The sequence below is a fragment of the Monodelphis domestica genome, chromosome 8 (genome assembly GCF_027887165.1).
Source record: "Monodelphis domestica isolate mMonDom1 chromosome 8, mMonDom1.pri, whole genome shotgun sequence".
Lineage (NCBI taxonomy): Eukaryota > Metazoa > Chordata > Mammalia > Didelphimorphia > Didelphidae > Monodelphis > Monodelphis domestica.
The window spans coordinates 213,598,615-213,616,348 of NC_077234.1; the positions used below are offsets into that span (position 1 = coordinate 213,598,615).

The 17,734-nt window shown below is 37.3% G+C and overlaps 1 protein-coding gene across 6 annotated transcripts in view; it reads left to right on the top strand.

The window, feature by feature from the left end:
- Window positions 1–17,734, top strand: part of LOC103094977 (granulocyte-macrophage colony-stimulating factor receptor subunit alpha) — a 69,238-nt gene that overhangs the window by 26,960 nt on the left and 24,544 nt on the right. For 4 of the 6 annotated variants that reach the window (XM_007501020.3, XM_007501022.3, XM_016424816.2 and 1 more), the window contains 7 exons: window positions 5,189–5,295; window positions 7,997–8,133; window positions 8,520–8,637; window positions 8,748–8,877; window positions 8,961–9,139; window positions 11,190–11,323; window positions 16,971–16,994. In XM_007501020.3, the coding sequence (XP_007501082.2) occupies window positions 5,220–5,295; window positions 7,997–8,133; window positions 8,520–8,637; window positions 8,748–8,877; window positions 8,961–9,139; window positions 11,190–11,323; window positions 16,971–16,994 (798 nt within the window). In that variant the 5' untranslated portion in view covers window positions 5,189–5,219. The remainder of the gene's footprint in view (window positions 1–5,188; window positions 5,296–7,996; window positions 8,134–8,519; window positions 8,638–8,747; window positions 8,878–8,960; window positions 9,140–11,189; window positions 11,324–16,970; window positions 16,995–17,734) is intronic. The other 2 variants (XM_056807921.1, XM_056807920.1) reach the window with 1 other exon arrangement.

Sequence of the window (17,734 nt, forward strand, 5' to 3'; positions counted from 1 at the left end):
AGCAATATTTCTGTGAACACCTAAAAGGTCCTGCAGCACCCCTGGACATTAGGTATAGAACTCACTACTTTTGGAAGGGCTTCCTATATTGAAATTTCATTGGGAAGATGTTGCAAAAAGAGAACTGGGAGTGGGGAACAGAAAATCATAGAAAAGAGAAAGAATCATCAAGGAAACACAAAAAGTGAAAGAAGAAGAGAAAAAAAGGTGGTTAACAAAGATTTGAGAGTTCAGAAAATGAATTACAAAAATAGCTGAAGAGGAAAGAGGAGACAGACACTAAGTAAAACATTTATTTTTAATGAATACCTCCATGTAGAAATGTGGATATAAGGGCAAGATAAAAATTTGAACAAAAAACATTAGAGGATTTTAGTATATCAGTATAGGTCATACCAAATATCAGTATATGGCATAACAAATACTGCAAACAAACAAACAAAACTAGAAGCAATGGGTAGAAATTTCAGAGAGACAAACTTGGGATTTAACAGATTAGAAAACTGCTTAATAATGAGAACCATCCAAAAGTGCAATGCTTTGCTAGTTAAGATCAGAATTCAGTTTATAATTTTCATTGGAGTTCTTCAAATAGATTCTGAATGACTATTTTAAAGGATACCGTAGTACAAATTCTCATTTGGCCATGGGATTGGACTAGATGACACCTGGGGTCCCTACCAATGTAGAGATGCAACAATTTTATTAAAAACCAGAGTATAGAGGGAGATCCACTTAAATTCTAGCATATAAAAGGTGACAGAATTGGGTCTACTTAAAAATTATTGTTTGTTTTTTATACCAAAACAGTAGCTTAAATTCTTTATGGAACAGAAGTGTGAGACATAGACTACCACTTTGAGATTTCTCCAAAACTGGTTTCTTTTAAAACACACACACACACACACACACACACACACACACACACACACACACACACATCAACCTCTTGCCATTAACACTCTATAACTTTGGAAGTTCTGACAAAGGCAGAGATCATATTCATTAGAATCTGTATTCACGTAGTAATTCTAACCTACACACATTAGGGAAATACAATGTCAGTTTGTGTGCGTGCTCTCCAAAGTCAACAAATAAAACCAGTTTACATACATTTTTTTCCACCCTTTTCTTCTGTCTTAAAATCAATACTAAGTGCCTGAATACAACGGTTGAGGGGACATGACAGAGGAGAGACTCTAATGCAAATATTATCAACATAGCAATGGGTTCAAATCAAGAAAACATGTAATGCCCAGTGGATTTACGTGTCGGCTATGGGGGGTGGAGGGAAGAAAAGAAAATGATCTATGTCTTTAATGAATAATGCTTGAAAATAATCAAATAAAATATAATTAAAAAAAATAAAAAATAAAAAAATCAATACTAAGTAGGGCAATTAGGTGGCTTACTGGATTGAAAGCTAGACCTAGAGATAGGAAGTCTTTAGTTCAAATCTGGTCTCAGACACTTTCTAAGCTGTGTGACCCTGAGCAAGTCACTTATGTCCCAGTGTCTAGCTCTTAATTTATTTAGTCAACCAACAAACATGCTTTGAGTATTTATTTTATTCCAGGTCTCTAGGATAAATAGAATAAATCTAATTCCTTAGCCATTAGAGCCTTGAAGACAGACACAATGTCCTCCCTAAATCTTCTCTTCTCCAGGATAAATATATCCAGTCCTTAAACTAATCTCCATGACATGATCTTGAAATCTTTTGCCAGACTGTACTTCTCACCACCTATCAATTTCCATTCTGAAATGTTTTCTAATGATTACAGAGTATGGTAAGACCTGAATCTCCCAATACAGCATATGATAGCACTAGATTACTTTAGCTTTTTTGAGTGTTACATTTCACTGTTGGCTCATTCTAGAGTCAAGAGATGGAGTGTCTTGTTCATAGAACAGCCAAAAGGCCAGTGGTACTGGATCAAAGTACATGACCAGGGATAAAATGTAAGGAGATTGGAAAGGTAGGTTATAAAAAACTTTAAATACCAAACAGAGCATTTTGTATTAGATACTAGAAGCAAAAGAGAGCAAGCAGAGTTTATCCATTGAGAGAGGGGAGGGGAGATGATCAGCCCAGATTTTTAGGAAAATCACTTCAGTGGTTTAATGGAGGTTCGTATGGAGAGAAATTTGAGTTAGGCAGATCCACCAGCAAACAATTGTAATGATCCAAGCCTTTGGTGATGAGGGCCTGTCCCAGAGTGCTGGCACTAAGAGAAGAAAAGGGAATATATTGAAGAGATGTTGCAAAGGGGAAATTGGCATGCCTCGAAAACAGGTTGTATATAGTGAGGGAAAGATAGTGAGGGATCAAGGTTATGAGTCTGAGGGACTGGGAGTATGATAATATCCTCTATAATAAGAAGGAAAATAAGATTGAGTGAGAGGGTTAGGAAGAAAGATGGTGAGCTCTCTTTTTAGTCTACCCTCAAACTATACCATAATGTGATTTGTTTTATGACAACTATATAAATGGAACGTAAAATGTTTATTTAAAACATGTTTTATTCTTCATTGTGTTTTGTAACTATTGTATCTATCATTTTATTCCTAATTGTACCCTTTTCCCCAAGTTACATATTAGATGACTCTGCTGTGCTTTTCCTAATTTCCAGATCTTGTTCAAATAAACAAACATAAATCAAGATATAAAAAGGCATATTTGGGAGCAGCAAAAACAATTACAAGTTATCAAGTATAATTCAAAGAAGCAACATGTAGTCAGCAGAGAGTTGGGTCTTGGAGTCCAGAAGAATTGAGTTTAAGTCCCATCTCTGACACATATTGATTATGTGACCCTGAGCAAGTCACTTAATCTCTAATTGAAAGATAGATATTGCTCCAGTAGGGGAAGTTTCTTATCTGGTATTCCCTAGATTGAGGGATGGAGGGAGAAAGAAGGAAGGAAGGAAGGAAGGAAGGAAGGAAGGAAGGAAGGAAGGAAGGAAGGAAGGAAGGAAGGAAGGAAGGAAGGAAGGAAGGAAGGAAGGAAGGAATTCAATTCAAATGATAGGAACAAAATCTATAAAAGTCAGTAAAAAAGAAATCTACTGGAATTGAAAGAATAGAGAAAGGTAAGTGATTAATGTTTCAGGGAAAAGTTAGTACCCAAGATAGGGAAAAGATCAGAAAGAGGTAAGTCAAGACAAGCAACACAGCGCAATCAGCATCAAAAAAAGGACACTGCCACAGTTTGTTGTTCTAGTCCAGTGGCGGTGAACCTTTTAGAGACAGAGTGCCAGGCCCCATCCCCCCACCCCCCTTATTCCAGACAGGAGAGGGAGAAAGCTCTTTCATTGGGCTGATGGGCAGAGGGGCAGGTGAAGTGAGGAATGTCCTCAGGCACATTAAGCGGGGGAGGGGAACAGTGTTGCCCCGAGTCCCTCTGGCTTTCTAGTATTGAACTCTTATGGGCAACTGCAGATGTGCCCACAGAGAAGGTTCTGTATGCCCTTTTTGGCACACTGACATAGGTTTGCCATTACTGTTCTAGTCTCTAATCTGCTGATTTTATGCAATTCAAAGTAATGAGTCCCAATCTTAAATGAACCTGGCATAGAAATCTGTAAATGATTCTAACCTCACCCCCACCCCCAAAAAAAAATCACCCTGGAGTAAACTGAAACAGTAAATAGACACTATCTTCTCTATGGGGAAATTCACAATTCTTATTTCTCATTATTCCCCTGTGTTCCTACCTCCCATTACTTATACAAGAACCTTTATCTCAAGCCAGACCATTCTACTGCTTGCCTCTCAAACACATATTGTATATTCCTGCTTCCATGTCTTTGCTCATACAATTACTCACACCTGAAATATATCCTCTCTTCTCTGCCCATCTGCATTGTAGCCCTTCAAAACACAACTGCTTTTATGACTCATTCATTCATGCATTCATCTTAGTTCCTGAAAGGCAACTTTTGATCTAGCATATTCCTATTAGCAGCAGCAAATTGATAAGGCATCCTTCTAACTCTATGTTCATTCTTCCCCCTCCTTTTTCTCACATCCTTTTAACTCTATGTTAACTCTCCCTCTTCCCCTTCATTTTTCTCACAGGCTTCATCTTCCATCTCTCCTATCTAGCCATCTGGCTTTTCTATGAAGAAAATACTCCATCTCTTGACTAGGCATTTTCTCTGGCTATTCCCAATGCCTGGAGTGTTCTTTCTCCTTATTTCTGTCTATTGGCTTCTCTGGCTTCCTTTAAATCACAACTAAAATCTCATCTTCAAAAGGAAACTTTTCCTAACCCCTTTTAATTCTGGTGCCTTCTTCTGTTAGTCATTTTCTCTTTATCCTACATATAACTTGCTTGTACATATTTGTTTATTAGCTGCTCCATTGGATTGTGACCTCCTTGTGGGCCAATAGTGGTGTACCTCATCCCTTAGTTTCCTTGTAAGAATTCATAATCCGCCCTTTTACATTTATTAAGGACCTCGGTAAATAAAATAGACAGGAAATACTTCTGGAATTCTGAAAAAGGAGATATCAGTATGAGCTATACCAATCCAGGAAGACCTTGATCATGGAAGTGGAGCATGGAATTAGGCCATTTATATTTAGTCTTTGTTTTAGGGTAGGGGTAGCACTAGATCAAAAGCAATCTGCAATTATTCTACCTGGTATTGAGATGTCCCCACAGTTAAATCCTGGCTGTCTATGTGAGAACCCCTCAGATTCAATGGAATTACACCATGACTTGTCTTCATGACAAAACAGCACAGAACATTCATTTTGTAATGGAGTACAGTTTGGTCATCATGGAATACCTTATCTGTGATATAGGTACAAATTTTTCTCTTTTATCTGTATGAAATGTATTCAGATTCTTTATCCCATCTGTTAGAATGGAATCATGAAGCAGATAAGTATTCAATATTGTCCTCCATCATAATACCTGGTAAGATTGGCACTATTGAGCTAATGAAAATGAGTGAAGGGTAGACTACTTCAATATTAAATAAATGGAGTCATTTCTCACTAAGAAGGACAATACTGGACTTTGGGGCATCTGATTCTTATCTCCTTGTAGAGACTAATTCAAAGTTATCTTGAATTGTCCCTCTGGGGAATTTTCCCAGTACTTCTTGTGGCTAAAAATACAAGGGAGAAGATTTCCTAAAATGTCAGAGTATGCTGACAACTATTTCTTCTCTTTCAGTTCATCAATTCTGTCCCTAATAACCTACTCCATGGCTGACCTTGTGGCCCTTATTTACATGTCAGTGTTATGGACCTCAGCATGCTGCCTGAAACAGGAGCAAGAGGGTAAGCATAGGATTATAATTTACTTTAGTTGAGTGTTCCTAGAGACATTAGCAAACATCTGGACAGTTTGCGTTTTGTTTGTTTATTGAGACTGTTTCTTGATATAATCTCACCCAGACTAGAAATGGATTCCACTTATGGAACCAAATCCAATAATGATTTTTGCATAGAAGGTTTTCCTTGCCTTGAGGCAACCTAGTGGCCCTCTATTCTAGGATGCCCAACATATTGGTTCTAGACTTAGTTTGATTGCCTGATCAATTTAGTTTAGTGCAGCTCAGATTTCCCAAGTTTAAACAATCCACCACTCTCAGCCTCCCCATCAGCAAAGGCTACAAATTGGATACCCCCATGCCTAACTGAGGATGGTTCCATTGTATCAATTTGCCTTTAAGTGGCTGCATTGTTTTGCTATATATATTTCAGCAAAGATGATTAGTGTTATTTATGGCATCTGTAGCAACCTTAAAAGTGATATGTACTTAAATCATAGCCTTTATGTGAATGCTCTCCCTGACATTATAGAGAAGTTAAATTCATAGCCTGCCTTTTAGAGTTACTAACCTTACAAGGATTGCATAAAGTAACCATGAATGCATTTTATAATTTTGTAATCACTGAAAAAAACGCCTACCTTTAATGAATAGACATCACGTTCACAATATGGAGAAGCAATGCTGCAAGCATTTTTGGGACAATAGAGAAGGAAGTAAATTTGAAGAGTTATACAAAAAAATCTTCTATATTCATAACAATGTATACTTAATAAAATTGCTTATCTAATTTGGACCTCAGAAGACTACTGCTAAATAAATGGGCCAGATGCCAATTTTCTATTTGGAAATATGTAGAATTTCAGTGTCTTTTTTCAAGAACACACAGTGATAGCCTTAGGATAAAACTCCAAGTGTATTTAGTCTTTGTCCAGTGATTTTGCTACTACAATACACTTATTAGTAAAGGAAGAAGATAAAACCTTACAAGTCCTCTAAGTTAGTTATGAAAGGTGGGACTTCAAAATTCCCTTGAAAAACCAAAAGAAAGGAACTGAGTGGGCCAGCAGGGGGAAGTTGTTTTGGGCATAGGCCCTGGCTTGAGTGAAGGTTCAAGTCAGAACTGACAAGATCATCACAAAGGACAAGAAGTTCATTGGAGAGCAACCAGGAAACATTTAAGACTAAAAATAATAATAATAACTAAGCATTTATATAGTATTTACTATGTGCTAAGCATTGTGCTAAACACTTTGCAATTATTCTCTCCTTTGATCCTAACAACAAGCCTGTGGGGTAGGTATTCATTATCCCCCCTTTACGAAGAAATGGGGAGGAGGAGTTAAGTGACTTGCCCAGAGTCACACAGCTAATAAGTATCTGAGGCCATGCTTGAACTCAGGTCTTCCTGAATCCAAGTCAAGAAAAATCATCTACTATAGCCAAATAAAGACTTCATAAGATGGTAATCTATTGATCCAATGGAAACCATTATGAAAATTAGTAATAAGAATTAATAGAAATGTTGGGCAGAGAAGCCCATTTTAGAGAAACCACTGGGAACAAGGGAAAGATCAGTGTATTTGTAGTTGGGGAAATGAATTCAAATGTTGGTTCTTTCACTTAGTTCTTGTGTAAATTTAAGTCACTTTAACTTTCTGAGACTCAATTTCCTCATCTGTAACACAAAAGATTCAGCTATGAAAGCCTATCTTATCTGTGAGAAATAAAGTGAAAGCATGTTTTATAGAATGTTGTTATGAAAAAAAATAAGAGAACAAGGAAGTGTTAATTTAGTCCACAAAGATTTTTTGCTTGGGGGTATTGCTGAAGTAAGCAGTGTTGCCGACTCTGATAGGAGCATTGGGAAAGGGGGAAGGACACAGATAAAAAATAAGCAACTTTCTTTTGGCATTTGAGATTTGAAATGCTGTCCAGTTAGCAAAATCATTTAAGTATAGCCATTGCCTGAGCTAGATTGAGCCTAGCAACTGGGTATATGTATTGGGGGGACAGAAGATGTACCAGGGTGAGCATTCCTAAACTGTAGCAAAAGCAGTGGTGTAATTGGTCTGAACTCAAAAACCAAGGAGAAAATGTAGACTGTTAGAGCCCTTAGATATCATTCAATTGCAGGTTAGTTAATGAGGAGCTTCTGAAGAATATGGTCAGACTTTATGTTCAAAAGAAGGAATTATAGATTGGAATCTAACCCTGGAAGCCAAGGTTAGAGAGAACTCTGAGGTCTAATTGCTGAATAACATTAAAATCTCAGCAAAATTAAGCAGATTTGGAATTATAAAACACTTAATTTTAGTCATGTGGTAGTGATTGATGACTTTGAAAGTTATGCCCAGTAGAAAGAATGGAATCTAGAGTAAGGGAGAACTAGGCAAGTGGGGAACCTGAGTACTAAAAGAATGAGAGATGTTTCTGTCACTTATAGTTGGAAGGGGAGATGACACACTAGCTAAAGGGTGCTCATGTGGTGCTATATCATATTTTTGAAAATCAGTGGAATTGGAGCATATTTTTATGTTGTGGTAAAGAATAATAAGTAGAAGAGAAAGGAATGTTATTGAGGGATTCAAGACTTTCAGGTAAGCAGGCGAGAAAGAGCTCCTAGGGCAAAGGTTAAAAAAAAATCAGAAGTAATGAGAAGAGGGGTAAACTTGTGATCCAAAATCTTAATGAATAATCCTTTGAAGAACTTTCAGCCAAAGTACCAGGCCTCTCAGTTACAGTTGTGAATAAAGATCCAAGGAAAACGGAGTTAACCTGGGACAACACTGACAATATCACAACACCTACATATGTAATGGAAACACACAATTCGCCGGTGATGGTAAGCATTACTTCATGCCTTATTTCATTTTTATAGGTCTTATCAAATGGAAAATAGGTGCTTTTGATACATGACATTATAATAAATCTACTTAAAAGGGCTTCTTTTTTTTTTCAGACACATATAACTTAATCACCTAGATTTCCTCATTAGCCACTCTGAAATCTGATATGTCCCTGAGAAAATATATCTCTAACCAAGGTTCATGACATGATTTGCTCATAGCAAGACAATCTAAGTAAGGCAGAGTGATGACATTGAAATAAAAATTTAGCATGAAAAGATTAAAAAAAGATATATAGTGATATCTAGTAATAGGGTACATATTCATTAATCAAACTAAAGGTTACTCTAAACATTTTGTTTTCTGTTGTCTTTGTTTTCAGGATGAGAACTATATCAAAAAAGTCTGCTGTCACTTTTCTACTTGTAGAGCCACATTTATGCATTATCTGGCTATATATCAGAACACATCCAAAAGAGAAGTCATTTTTAATAACATTGGTAATCAACCTTGAGTTTTAAGTTCTTGTTTTTTATTTCCCATCAACAATCAGTATCAGATCTTATTTTAACTTCAAAACCTGTTTTGTGTCTTTTCTATATCTACCCAGGAGAAGAAGATACAGCTGCAACAAACTTTTCCTGTCTTGTTTACAATGCTGAATTCATGAATTGCACTTGGACAATAGGCAGAGCAGCTCCAAGTGATGTACAATATCATCTTTATTCACAGACTGCTAAGTAAGTTTTCATTGTAGATGAAAACTATTAGAATTATGATGCAAGGTATATCCTACTAATCTGAAGCATTTGGGCCGTTGCAGGGGAAAACAAGAGACAGAATGTACTAGTTACATAAGAAATTCCCAGGCAAGACATATTGGATGTCACTTTGATAAACTCAAGGAATTCAAAGGTCAAGCATACTTCCTCATAAATGGAACCAGCAAAAACGTCAAAATAAAAAATTTTTGCTCTGAAAAAATTTTCCTACTTCATATAGGTGAGAAGAGAATTATATGATTATGTGATCTTACCCATAAAAAGACATGTTCATATTGATAAGATATTGACTGACTTAACCATATAGAATTCCTCAAATAATTCATTGACCAATGAAATATAAGACAACTTCAGCTTGGCAAAAAATGCAACTATGGCATCTTCCTATGCAACACATTCCCTCTCATCCCATATATCCAGTCATTTCCTAGACCTTGATTCTACCTCTATATTGTAATATAGCTCAAATCTGTCCCTGTCTCTTTGCTCACAAGGCCACTACTGTAGGTCAGGGTTGAACTGGACTTTCTGCCTTAAGAGTTTCCTCCCTTCCATCCAGCCAGAATTCAATTACCATGAGATTTCCTTAAAGTCTAGATATGACCATGTTCCTATTAAATAGGCTCTGGTGACTCTCTGTTGATTTTGATAGACTTTGGTATCTGAACTCCAAAAACAAGTAGAAGGTATTCTTGGTGCCAGTTTCTCTCGAGGGGCTTGCTATAATTGACTTTGCTGTCAAAAAACCTAACCTGCATTTCACCTTTTAGTCCCTAAATGCTACCACTATTTTCTACCATTAGGGTAAGTTGAAGCAGTTGATTAAACCATCAAAAATGTTTATTTAGGGAGCAGAGGGATTTCTCAGTGATTTCAGAGCCAGGCCTAGAGGTGGGAGGTCCTAGGTTCAAATCTGGCCTCAGACACTTCCTAGCTTGTGACCCTGGACAAGTCACTTAACCCCCATTGCCTATCCCTTACCACTCTTCTGCCTTGGAACCAATGTTCAATATTGATTCTGAGACAGAAAATAAGGGTTTTTAAAAGTAATGATTTTTTTAAAGAGAAGATTGGAATCAGACTGTGAAAGATTTTAAGGGTCATCCAGGACATTTTGTCATTTGTTCTTAAGAGTCAATAGGGAGGCACTGAAGTTATTGAAGTGGCATGGTCATGCCCAGATTTTAAAAAAATCTCATGGCAGATGCATAGTGGTTGGATTGAAGAGAGGAAAAATTTAAGACAGAAAGTCCAGTTATGACTCTGCTGTACTACACCATGTAAGAGATAATAAAACTCTGAATTAGAGTAGTAGCCAAGTGAGTTAAGACTCCAGGATGGACTTAAGATATATTGTAAAGGCAGAATTGACAAAGTCTAGCAAAGGATTGGATATATGGGATGAAAGAAAATGAACTGTATGGGAAGAGTCTGTGGTTGCAAATATAAGACTGGAAGAATGGTGATGTCCTTGACAGAAATAACAAAGTTTTTAATAGATGTACATTTTAATGGAAAGATGAGTTCTGTGTGATTTTGAGATGCCTCTAGAATATCCAGTTCAAAATGCCCCAAAGACAGTTTTTTGGTGTGGGACTAGAGCTCAGGAGAGAGACCAGGGCTGGATATGCAAATCTTAGAGTCATTTATGTGGGGATAATAATTGAACTCAAGGAAGTAGATAAAACTGCTAGAAGGGGGAACCTATAGGAGAGATGGGGAGGGGGAATATAGGTTCCAGGACAGAGCCTTGAAGTATATTTACAGAAGATAGGACATAGATAATGATCCAGGAAAGAATATTGAGAAGGAGTGAACAGACAGGTAGGAGAAAAACCTAGGTGGAGCAGTGTAATGAAAATCCAGAGAGGGAAAAAAGTCTATAATCAGAAACTGCTCACTATCAAATTCTGGAGAAAGACTAAGAAGGATAAAGACAGAGGGAGAGAGGAAAAGGGAAAGAAAGGAGGAAGAAATGAAGGAAGCAAGAAAGGGACTGTCAGTAGACTTTAGCAAATAGTTGAAATTAGCATGACATACATTCATTCACCAAACATTTACTGAAACAGTTACTGAGAACCTACCATATATAAGGCATTATCTAGGTACCCAGGAAATACAAGGATGAATTCCATCCACAAGCTTCTTACAATCTAATATAGTGGTCAAGTTAGGCTTATCAGGTGGCAAAAGGAGCAAGGAAAAGTTGTTTTTTTTTTTTTATGGGGACTTCTCTGATTTGTATTTTATCTTGGAATTTTGGGTTGCAGAAAAGTACAATCCACCATCTAATATCACTGTGAACTGCTCAAAATCAAATTGTCTTATACAATGGCAGAAACCTAAAACAAGAATTAAATTTGGTGACAGTGAATGGGATTACCAGCTTGATATACAAAAAGAGGTAAGCATAAGATGGCATGAAATGTTTCTTTATGCCACTTCTTACTCACAATTTATTCCCTGCATAAATGTGTAGCAGATCTGAAAGAAACCCATGCTATTTTCACTGAACTGCTTTTGCAATAACCTTGAATGCTAGTGCAAACCTGGCTGGTTACAGAGAAAGACCAGCAGGTCAGCTGACCAGTGTAACAAACTGACTTACAGCTGTTCACAACAGTTGTTGGCTGTGGATGAATGATATTTCACCTATGTTGTTTTTGTTTTTTGCTTCATGGACACAGTAAACATATGATCTAGAGTCTAGAATTAAAGTCTAGAATTAGAAAGGGCATATCAAGAATAGCTGTCAATTCACACATGTTTCTACCTTTATAGACATTCTTTGGGAAGGGGGGAAGAAAGGATGATGCACTGAATTTTAGCAGATTACCAAGCAATAGGTTTTTGTCATGCAAAAGCATCTTAGGGAAAAGAAGAAAAGCCTTTACAAATTCCATTAATTATCCAACATTTTAAAGAAAATATCTAGTCCCAAGTGTTATCTTCACTCTCCATATGCTAGAAAAAGTCTCCTTCATATTTGACCTGCCTCCTTCTCTGCAGAAGCTCTCTTGTTATTTATTATTATTATCTTGGTTTAAGACTGTACCATGTACTTCACTTCTTATTTTTTCTGTGTTTCTCAAAGGTTATAACTTTGCTATATTTCAAGGGAACCTACATATTTTTTTTCTTTTTAAACCCTTACTTTCTGTATTGGTAACAATTCTAAAACAGAAGGACAAGGGCTAGGCAAATGGGGTTAAGTGATTTGCCCAGGGTCACACAGATAGAAAGTATATGAGGTGAAATATGAACACAGATCCTCCCAACTCCAGACCTGATGCTCTATCTACTGTGTCACCTAGATATCCACCTACATATCCCTTAAAAATAGGAACCAGTAAAAAGTTATGTCATGGGGAGTGTTAAGATCTACAGTATTTACTTCATAAAGTTACTATAAAGATTAAATATAATTCAATATGATTTAAAGGTAACTAAAAGTATTGGACTTGGGGGTCAAGAAGACTTGTGTGATCCTGGGCAAGTCTTTCTCTCAACCTCAGTTTCTTAGTTTGTTAAAAAAAAAAAAGGTATAGTAATAGCATCTACCTCTCAGAGGAGTTTTGAGGATTAAATGAAATCATGTATTTAAATCACTTCATAAAAGGCCTATTTGGTCGTGTCCCATTTTGGTTTTTTTCATGGTTTTTTTTTTCAACAAAGACACTGGATTGTCTTGCCATTTCCTTCTGTTGGAAGAGAATTTCTCTCTCCATTATGTTGCTTTGTTTAATATCATCTCTCAGTGACCTGGAGGTCAAAGACAACTGAATGGATTCAAGTATAGACAGGCCCTCAGAGAAAGGAAGTTAGAGAACCAAAGAACCAATGAGACAGGAACCCATTTCCATAGACACTGCACCCCCTGGGTGGCCTAGGCAAATTAAGAAACTATGAATGATTCCTGAGATGTGACATGTGAGAGCTAGTGGGTGGATAAAACAGCTTATAAGTGAAAGACCAAGAGGTCTTGAGGGTTTTCTGGCTGGAGCATGGAGGCTGAAGACATTCTTGTTGGTAGTTAGCTTCAATCCATCATGGTGGCCAAAAGAGTAGAAAGCTAAGTAACTCTCCACCTCTTTCCTACCTTTCCCCCTCTTTACTACTTCTACTATGATTTAGTAAAGTTATTAAGCTACTATCAGCCTCTTAATTTTAATTATTACACTTCTCCAGCTCATGTTACAAATTAGCAAACGAGAAAGTTTCATACAGCTAAGAATAGTTAAGGCCAAATTTGAACTCAGGAAGATATCTTCCAACATATCCAGGCCAAGTTCCATATACACTGTACCACCTAACAGCCCCATAAATGCTAGATATCATTATTCAAAACTCTTTGGAGCATTAGGAAACAACATCTAAATACAATGTTGAATTATTGTTAGTGTTTCTTAAGTGCCAAGCACATTGGTGAGAATATTTAGAAAAGCCCCATATTGCCCCAAACAGAGTAGAAAGAATCAATTACCAAAGTACCTACCTCAGTGAAAGAACTGGTAATGAGAAAGACATAGTTTTATATATTATTTCTTTTTGTCCAATGATGCCTTCTCTAATGGAGGAAGGGAGGGAGAGAGTTAACTGGGTATCTTAGTATAACAAGCAAATAAATAATTTAAAAAAATTTTTAAAAGACACTATTCTAAGCCATAAGCCAAGTCCCAAAGGCACAGGTCCAGCATGATTCGTAACTGGGTCTCAGTCATTTTAGTATGACTTTATAGGTCAAGGAAGAATTTACCCCCCTCTATTGGATATTGTTGACATATGTTTAAGGTTTTGAGATTCTCATACCAGTTCATATCCATTATCTGATTGTATAAGGTAGGCACCACTCAGTATTATTTCCCCTGATTTATATACAGATAAACAAGTCTAGTCTCAGAGCGGTTAGCTGTTTTGCCTTTGGTCTGGCACTCCACAACTCTTCCCTAAAACAACTAAGTGTCCAAAGCAGAATCTAAACATGATTCCAAAGCCAACCCTCCATCCCTTTTGTTGTGCTACAATGACTTCCTCCAGACACAGAGATAGAGCAGGACTGTAGAACCCCCACAAGCCCCAGGATTGCAACCACCAAAAGAAGGCATAAGGAGAAACTGCAATCACACAACCGACTCTCCTTTGGTTCTTCTTACAGTGACTCAGATTTGGTTAGAGATACAAATGATCTTACCACAGAGAGCCAGACAGGCTGCCAGAAGCAAGCAACAGCCCTACATTGTCACTACATAGCATTGAGTAATGCCCTCATGCGGCTAGGTGTTATAGGTTGTTGGCCTTAGCATTAAGAAAACTTAAGTTGAAATCCTTCTTTAGGTATTCAATTAGTGGGAAGACTTAAGCAAGTCATTTAGTCTCACTCAGTCTTGGTTTCCCTATCAGTAAAGATGATAAAGTATTTTAATAGTTATTGTAAGGATCAAATTAAATTTTATTTGTAATATTAAAATCAAATTAAATATTTATAAAATAGTATTTGTAAATTCTTAAATACCATATAAGCATTTGTTATGATACTTATATGTTCTTTTAATACGTCTAACAGATAAAGGAAAAAGAAAATTCTGATTTTTGTGAAATTGAAGGGGAGATACACCTTCACCAGGTTATGGTAAAACTATGGAGGGAAGCCTTTCAGGTCTTCTGGGGATTTGATGGAATAGAAATATAGTGTCCACATAATCCTCCTGACCAATTATCAGGCTTAAGTAATGTGCCAAAGCCCAGAGATCAAGGTTAAGCTTATACAAAGAATCCCAAAAAGAGGGTAGTCAAGAAAAGAGACTGCAGACTTTTGAAGTATTATACTGGAGTGTAGAGAAATATTAGTTTATTAATTAAGAGTTCATTAGGAAATAGAGTTAAGTAGCATAATTTATTGATAGATACATAAGAGAGATTAATAAATTGGGTTTCTTGAAATCTGAATGGAATCTCAGGGATGATGAATGGGAAAGAATTTTCTCAAGCTTTGAGAAAGGCAGTTGATGTAAAGGTTCACTCTTTGGGCTGAACTGAACAAGGAAGGTGATCCAAAGAGAGGCTCTGCCAGTTTGGAAAATCTTGGTGAGTTTAAATCCTGAGAATAAACCATTTTATCAGGCCAGAGAAGAGGAGATTGTTGGGTGCAGTAACTGTACCTGATCCAATAGGTGGCAACAAAATCTGACCTGTCAGAGTGGAGTAGTAGTAGTAGTCTCTCGGTAACCGAGGATGACGATTGTCTTTGTGCATTGTCATCTATGGTGTATAGATGAGTGTGCACAAAGACACTTGTGCGTGAAGGAGATTTAAGTGGAAAAGTCGATGCACAGAGACAGGCCCACTCTCGGCATTGGAAGCCTGGGTCCAGTGGCAGGAAAAGTCATTACAGCTGGAGACTTCCTCAGCTGCATTGGGTGGCCGTGTTGTCTCTTGTGCTCCAACACGCCCTAAGTACTCCACAGTGCTTTGCTGCGTCGCCCTCTCAGCTGTTGAACCTTCTTATTGGTTTCTTCCATCTGTTCGGCTGAAGCAGTCTTCACATGCTGGGTGATCAAAGCCCTGGTTCACCAGGGGTCGATATCTTCACAAGGTTTAGCCAGCTTGTCAAAGCCGTTGCCCGGGGTGTGGCCGCTGCCGCATGCTAGCAGCTACTGGGAGCCACAAATGAGAGCTGGGTGTCAGGTGGGGGTCACAGGTTGGAGAGCTGCCCTAAGAGGGCACAACAAGCCCTCCATACAGAGATACTACCCCACCCTGAGCACCCCATACATCCACAGTGTCGACATTCATATGGTTTCTCTTCAGTGTGGATTCTCTGATGTGCAGAAAACTCAGAGTTCCGACTGAAAGGTTTCCCACCTTTATCACTCACAGAAACCATCAATACACATTTACTTTTGTTATGTCTAAGGTCTAAACTCCAGCCTGTGGCTGGAGTGGAAAAGGCAGCAGAATCTCTGACCAGCTGGAAATCACATCTGAGCAGCAGGAAAGATAAACCTGACTTATTCTTCTTGTTTATAAGTTTATAATTTAGATTAGGATGGATAGATGAGGATTTGGGAGGTTTAGATAAATAGGAAGAGAGGACAACTTCAACTCTATTGAGGAGAAGAAGGTCCTTGCAGACCAGATTGGTTGGGTGGTTATAATTAAGATTTATTAGCAAAGGGACCTATATAATACCTTTCTACCTACTTTCCTTTTATTATCCCTTCCTGTAAAATGTTAATACCTACAATACACATATTTTTATATAACTGGCCTGAACTGGAGTTCTTTCAGACTGTTTAGAGAAGTCATCTTTCTCAACAGTCAAAACAACAGGCTGTCCACTCAAGACACAGGTATTGGTAATACCTATACCCATACCAATAATCTATAAGGGTCAATAACCCTTATAACAGGAGTCATTTCAAAGAAACTGAGCAGTTGATTGTTAGATTTTCAATATGACTTGTTTATATGAGTATGTGATTTGGGGTTTTGGTTTTAAAAGATAACTCTATTACAAAAATGAGAATATGGAAATTGGATTTGAGTGATAATACATGTAAAACCCAACTGTCAACTATGGGAAGTGGAGGGAGACAAGTATCATGTAACCATAGAAAAAAATTTTAAAATACAAATATTTTTTAAAAAAAATAATCAATACCCCCACTCCCTGGGGAACTTAAACCATTCAAAAAGTTTTGGGTTTTTTTTCAGTATGAGTCTCTACACCTTGAAAATCAAACCAAGGCTTGATTTATTGTTTCATTGATTTCTAGATTTTTAAAAGTAAGAAAGAAAAATACTGATGCAAATTAAATTTAATGGTATGTCTTACATTTTTAGAAAGCCAATTGTTATTTACCAGTCACCCACAAATACAAAGCAGGCATGTTGTACAGTCTTGAGCTTTGGGCAATCAGCCCTCCTAATCAAACAGATTTGCTGCCAATGCCATCCAGGACACAAAGAGGAGACTCACAGAGATACTTGCTTAATGAGTTTTGAAAATAAAAGTACTTAACAGGTTTTTTCTTGCTGTTTTTTTTTTTTAGGGTTCTCTGGATACTTACGAGTTGGTGAGTTTTGGTCTTTTGTTGTGATTTGATGTCAAAGTACACTTGAAGTTAAAAAATAATCACTCAGATTTGTTACCATCCTATCTATAAACTTCTGCCTGTAGAACAGAACTGAAAATAGTTATGTAGTACTTACAGAAGGGAAGAGACTGTCTAAGATGATTATGAGACTTTCCCAAGATCACACACACACACACACACACATCAATAAGTTTAATTAAACATCAGTCATTGTGCTAGCCACTGGATATACAAAGATGAAAATGAAAACAGTCCTTGCCTTCAAAAATCTTATATTCAATGAGGGAGATACAATGTATTCATAGAGAAATATAAAATAAATATATAGTGATGTGAGGGGCAGACACTAAAAGTTGCGGGAATCAGCAGAGGTTTTTCCTCTGCTTTCCCATCACTCAGCTTCTCATTTCTGAAAGATATTGGCTGGGAGTATTTTCCCTACTCTATCTCTATGATGTTCCATTAGTCTTTGCTATGACAGACTCACCTTGAACCCCAACATCTATTTTCAAAGTTTTTTAATTGTGGATGGGCAGGAATAATACATCCTTCACAATATTCTTGACTCAGAGAGATTATGGAATACCTCCAGCACTTAGAAGACAGAAAGGGATACAGATCTGAACCGAAAACATGGGAATAGGCGCAGCTAAGTGGCTCAGTGTATTGAGACCCAGGACTAGAGATGGGAAGTGCTGGGTTCAAATGTGACCTCAGAT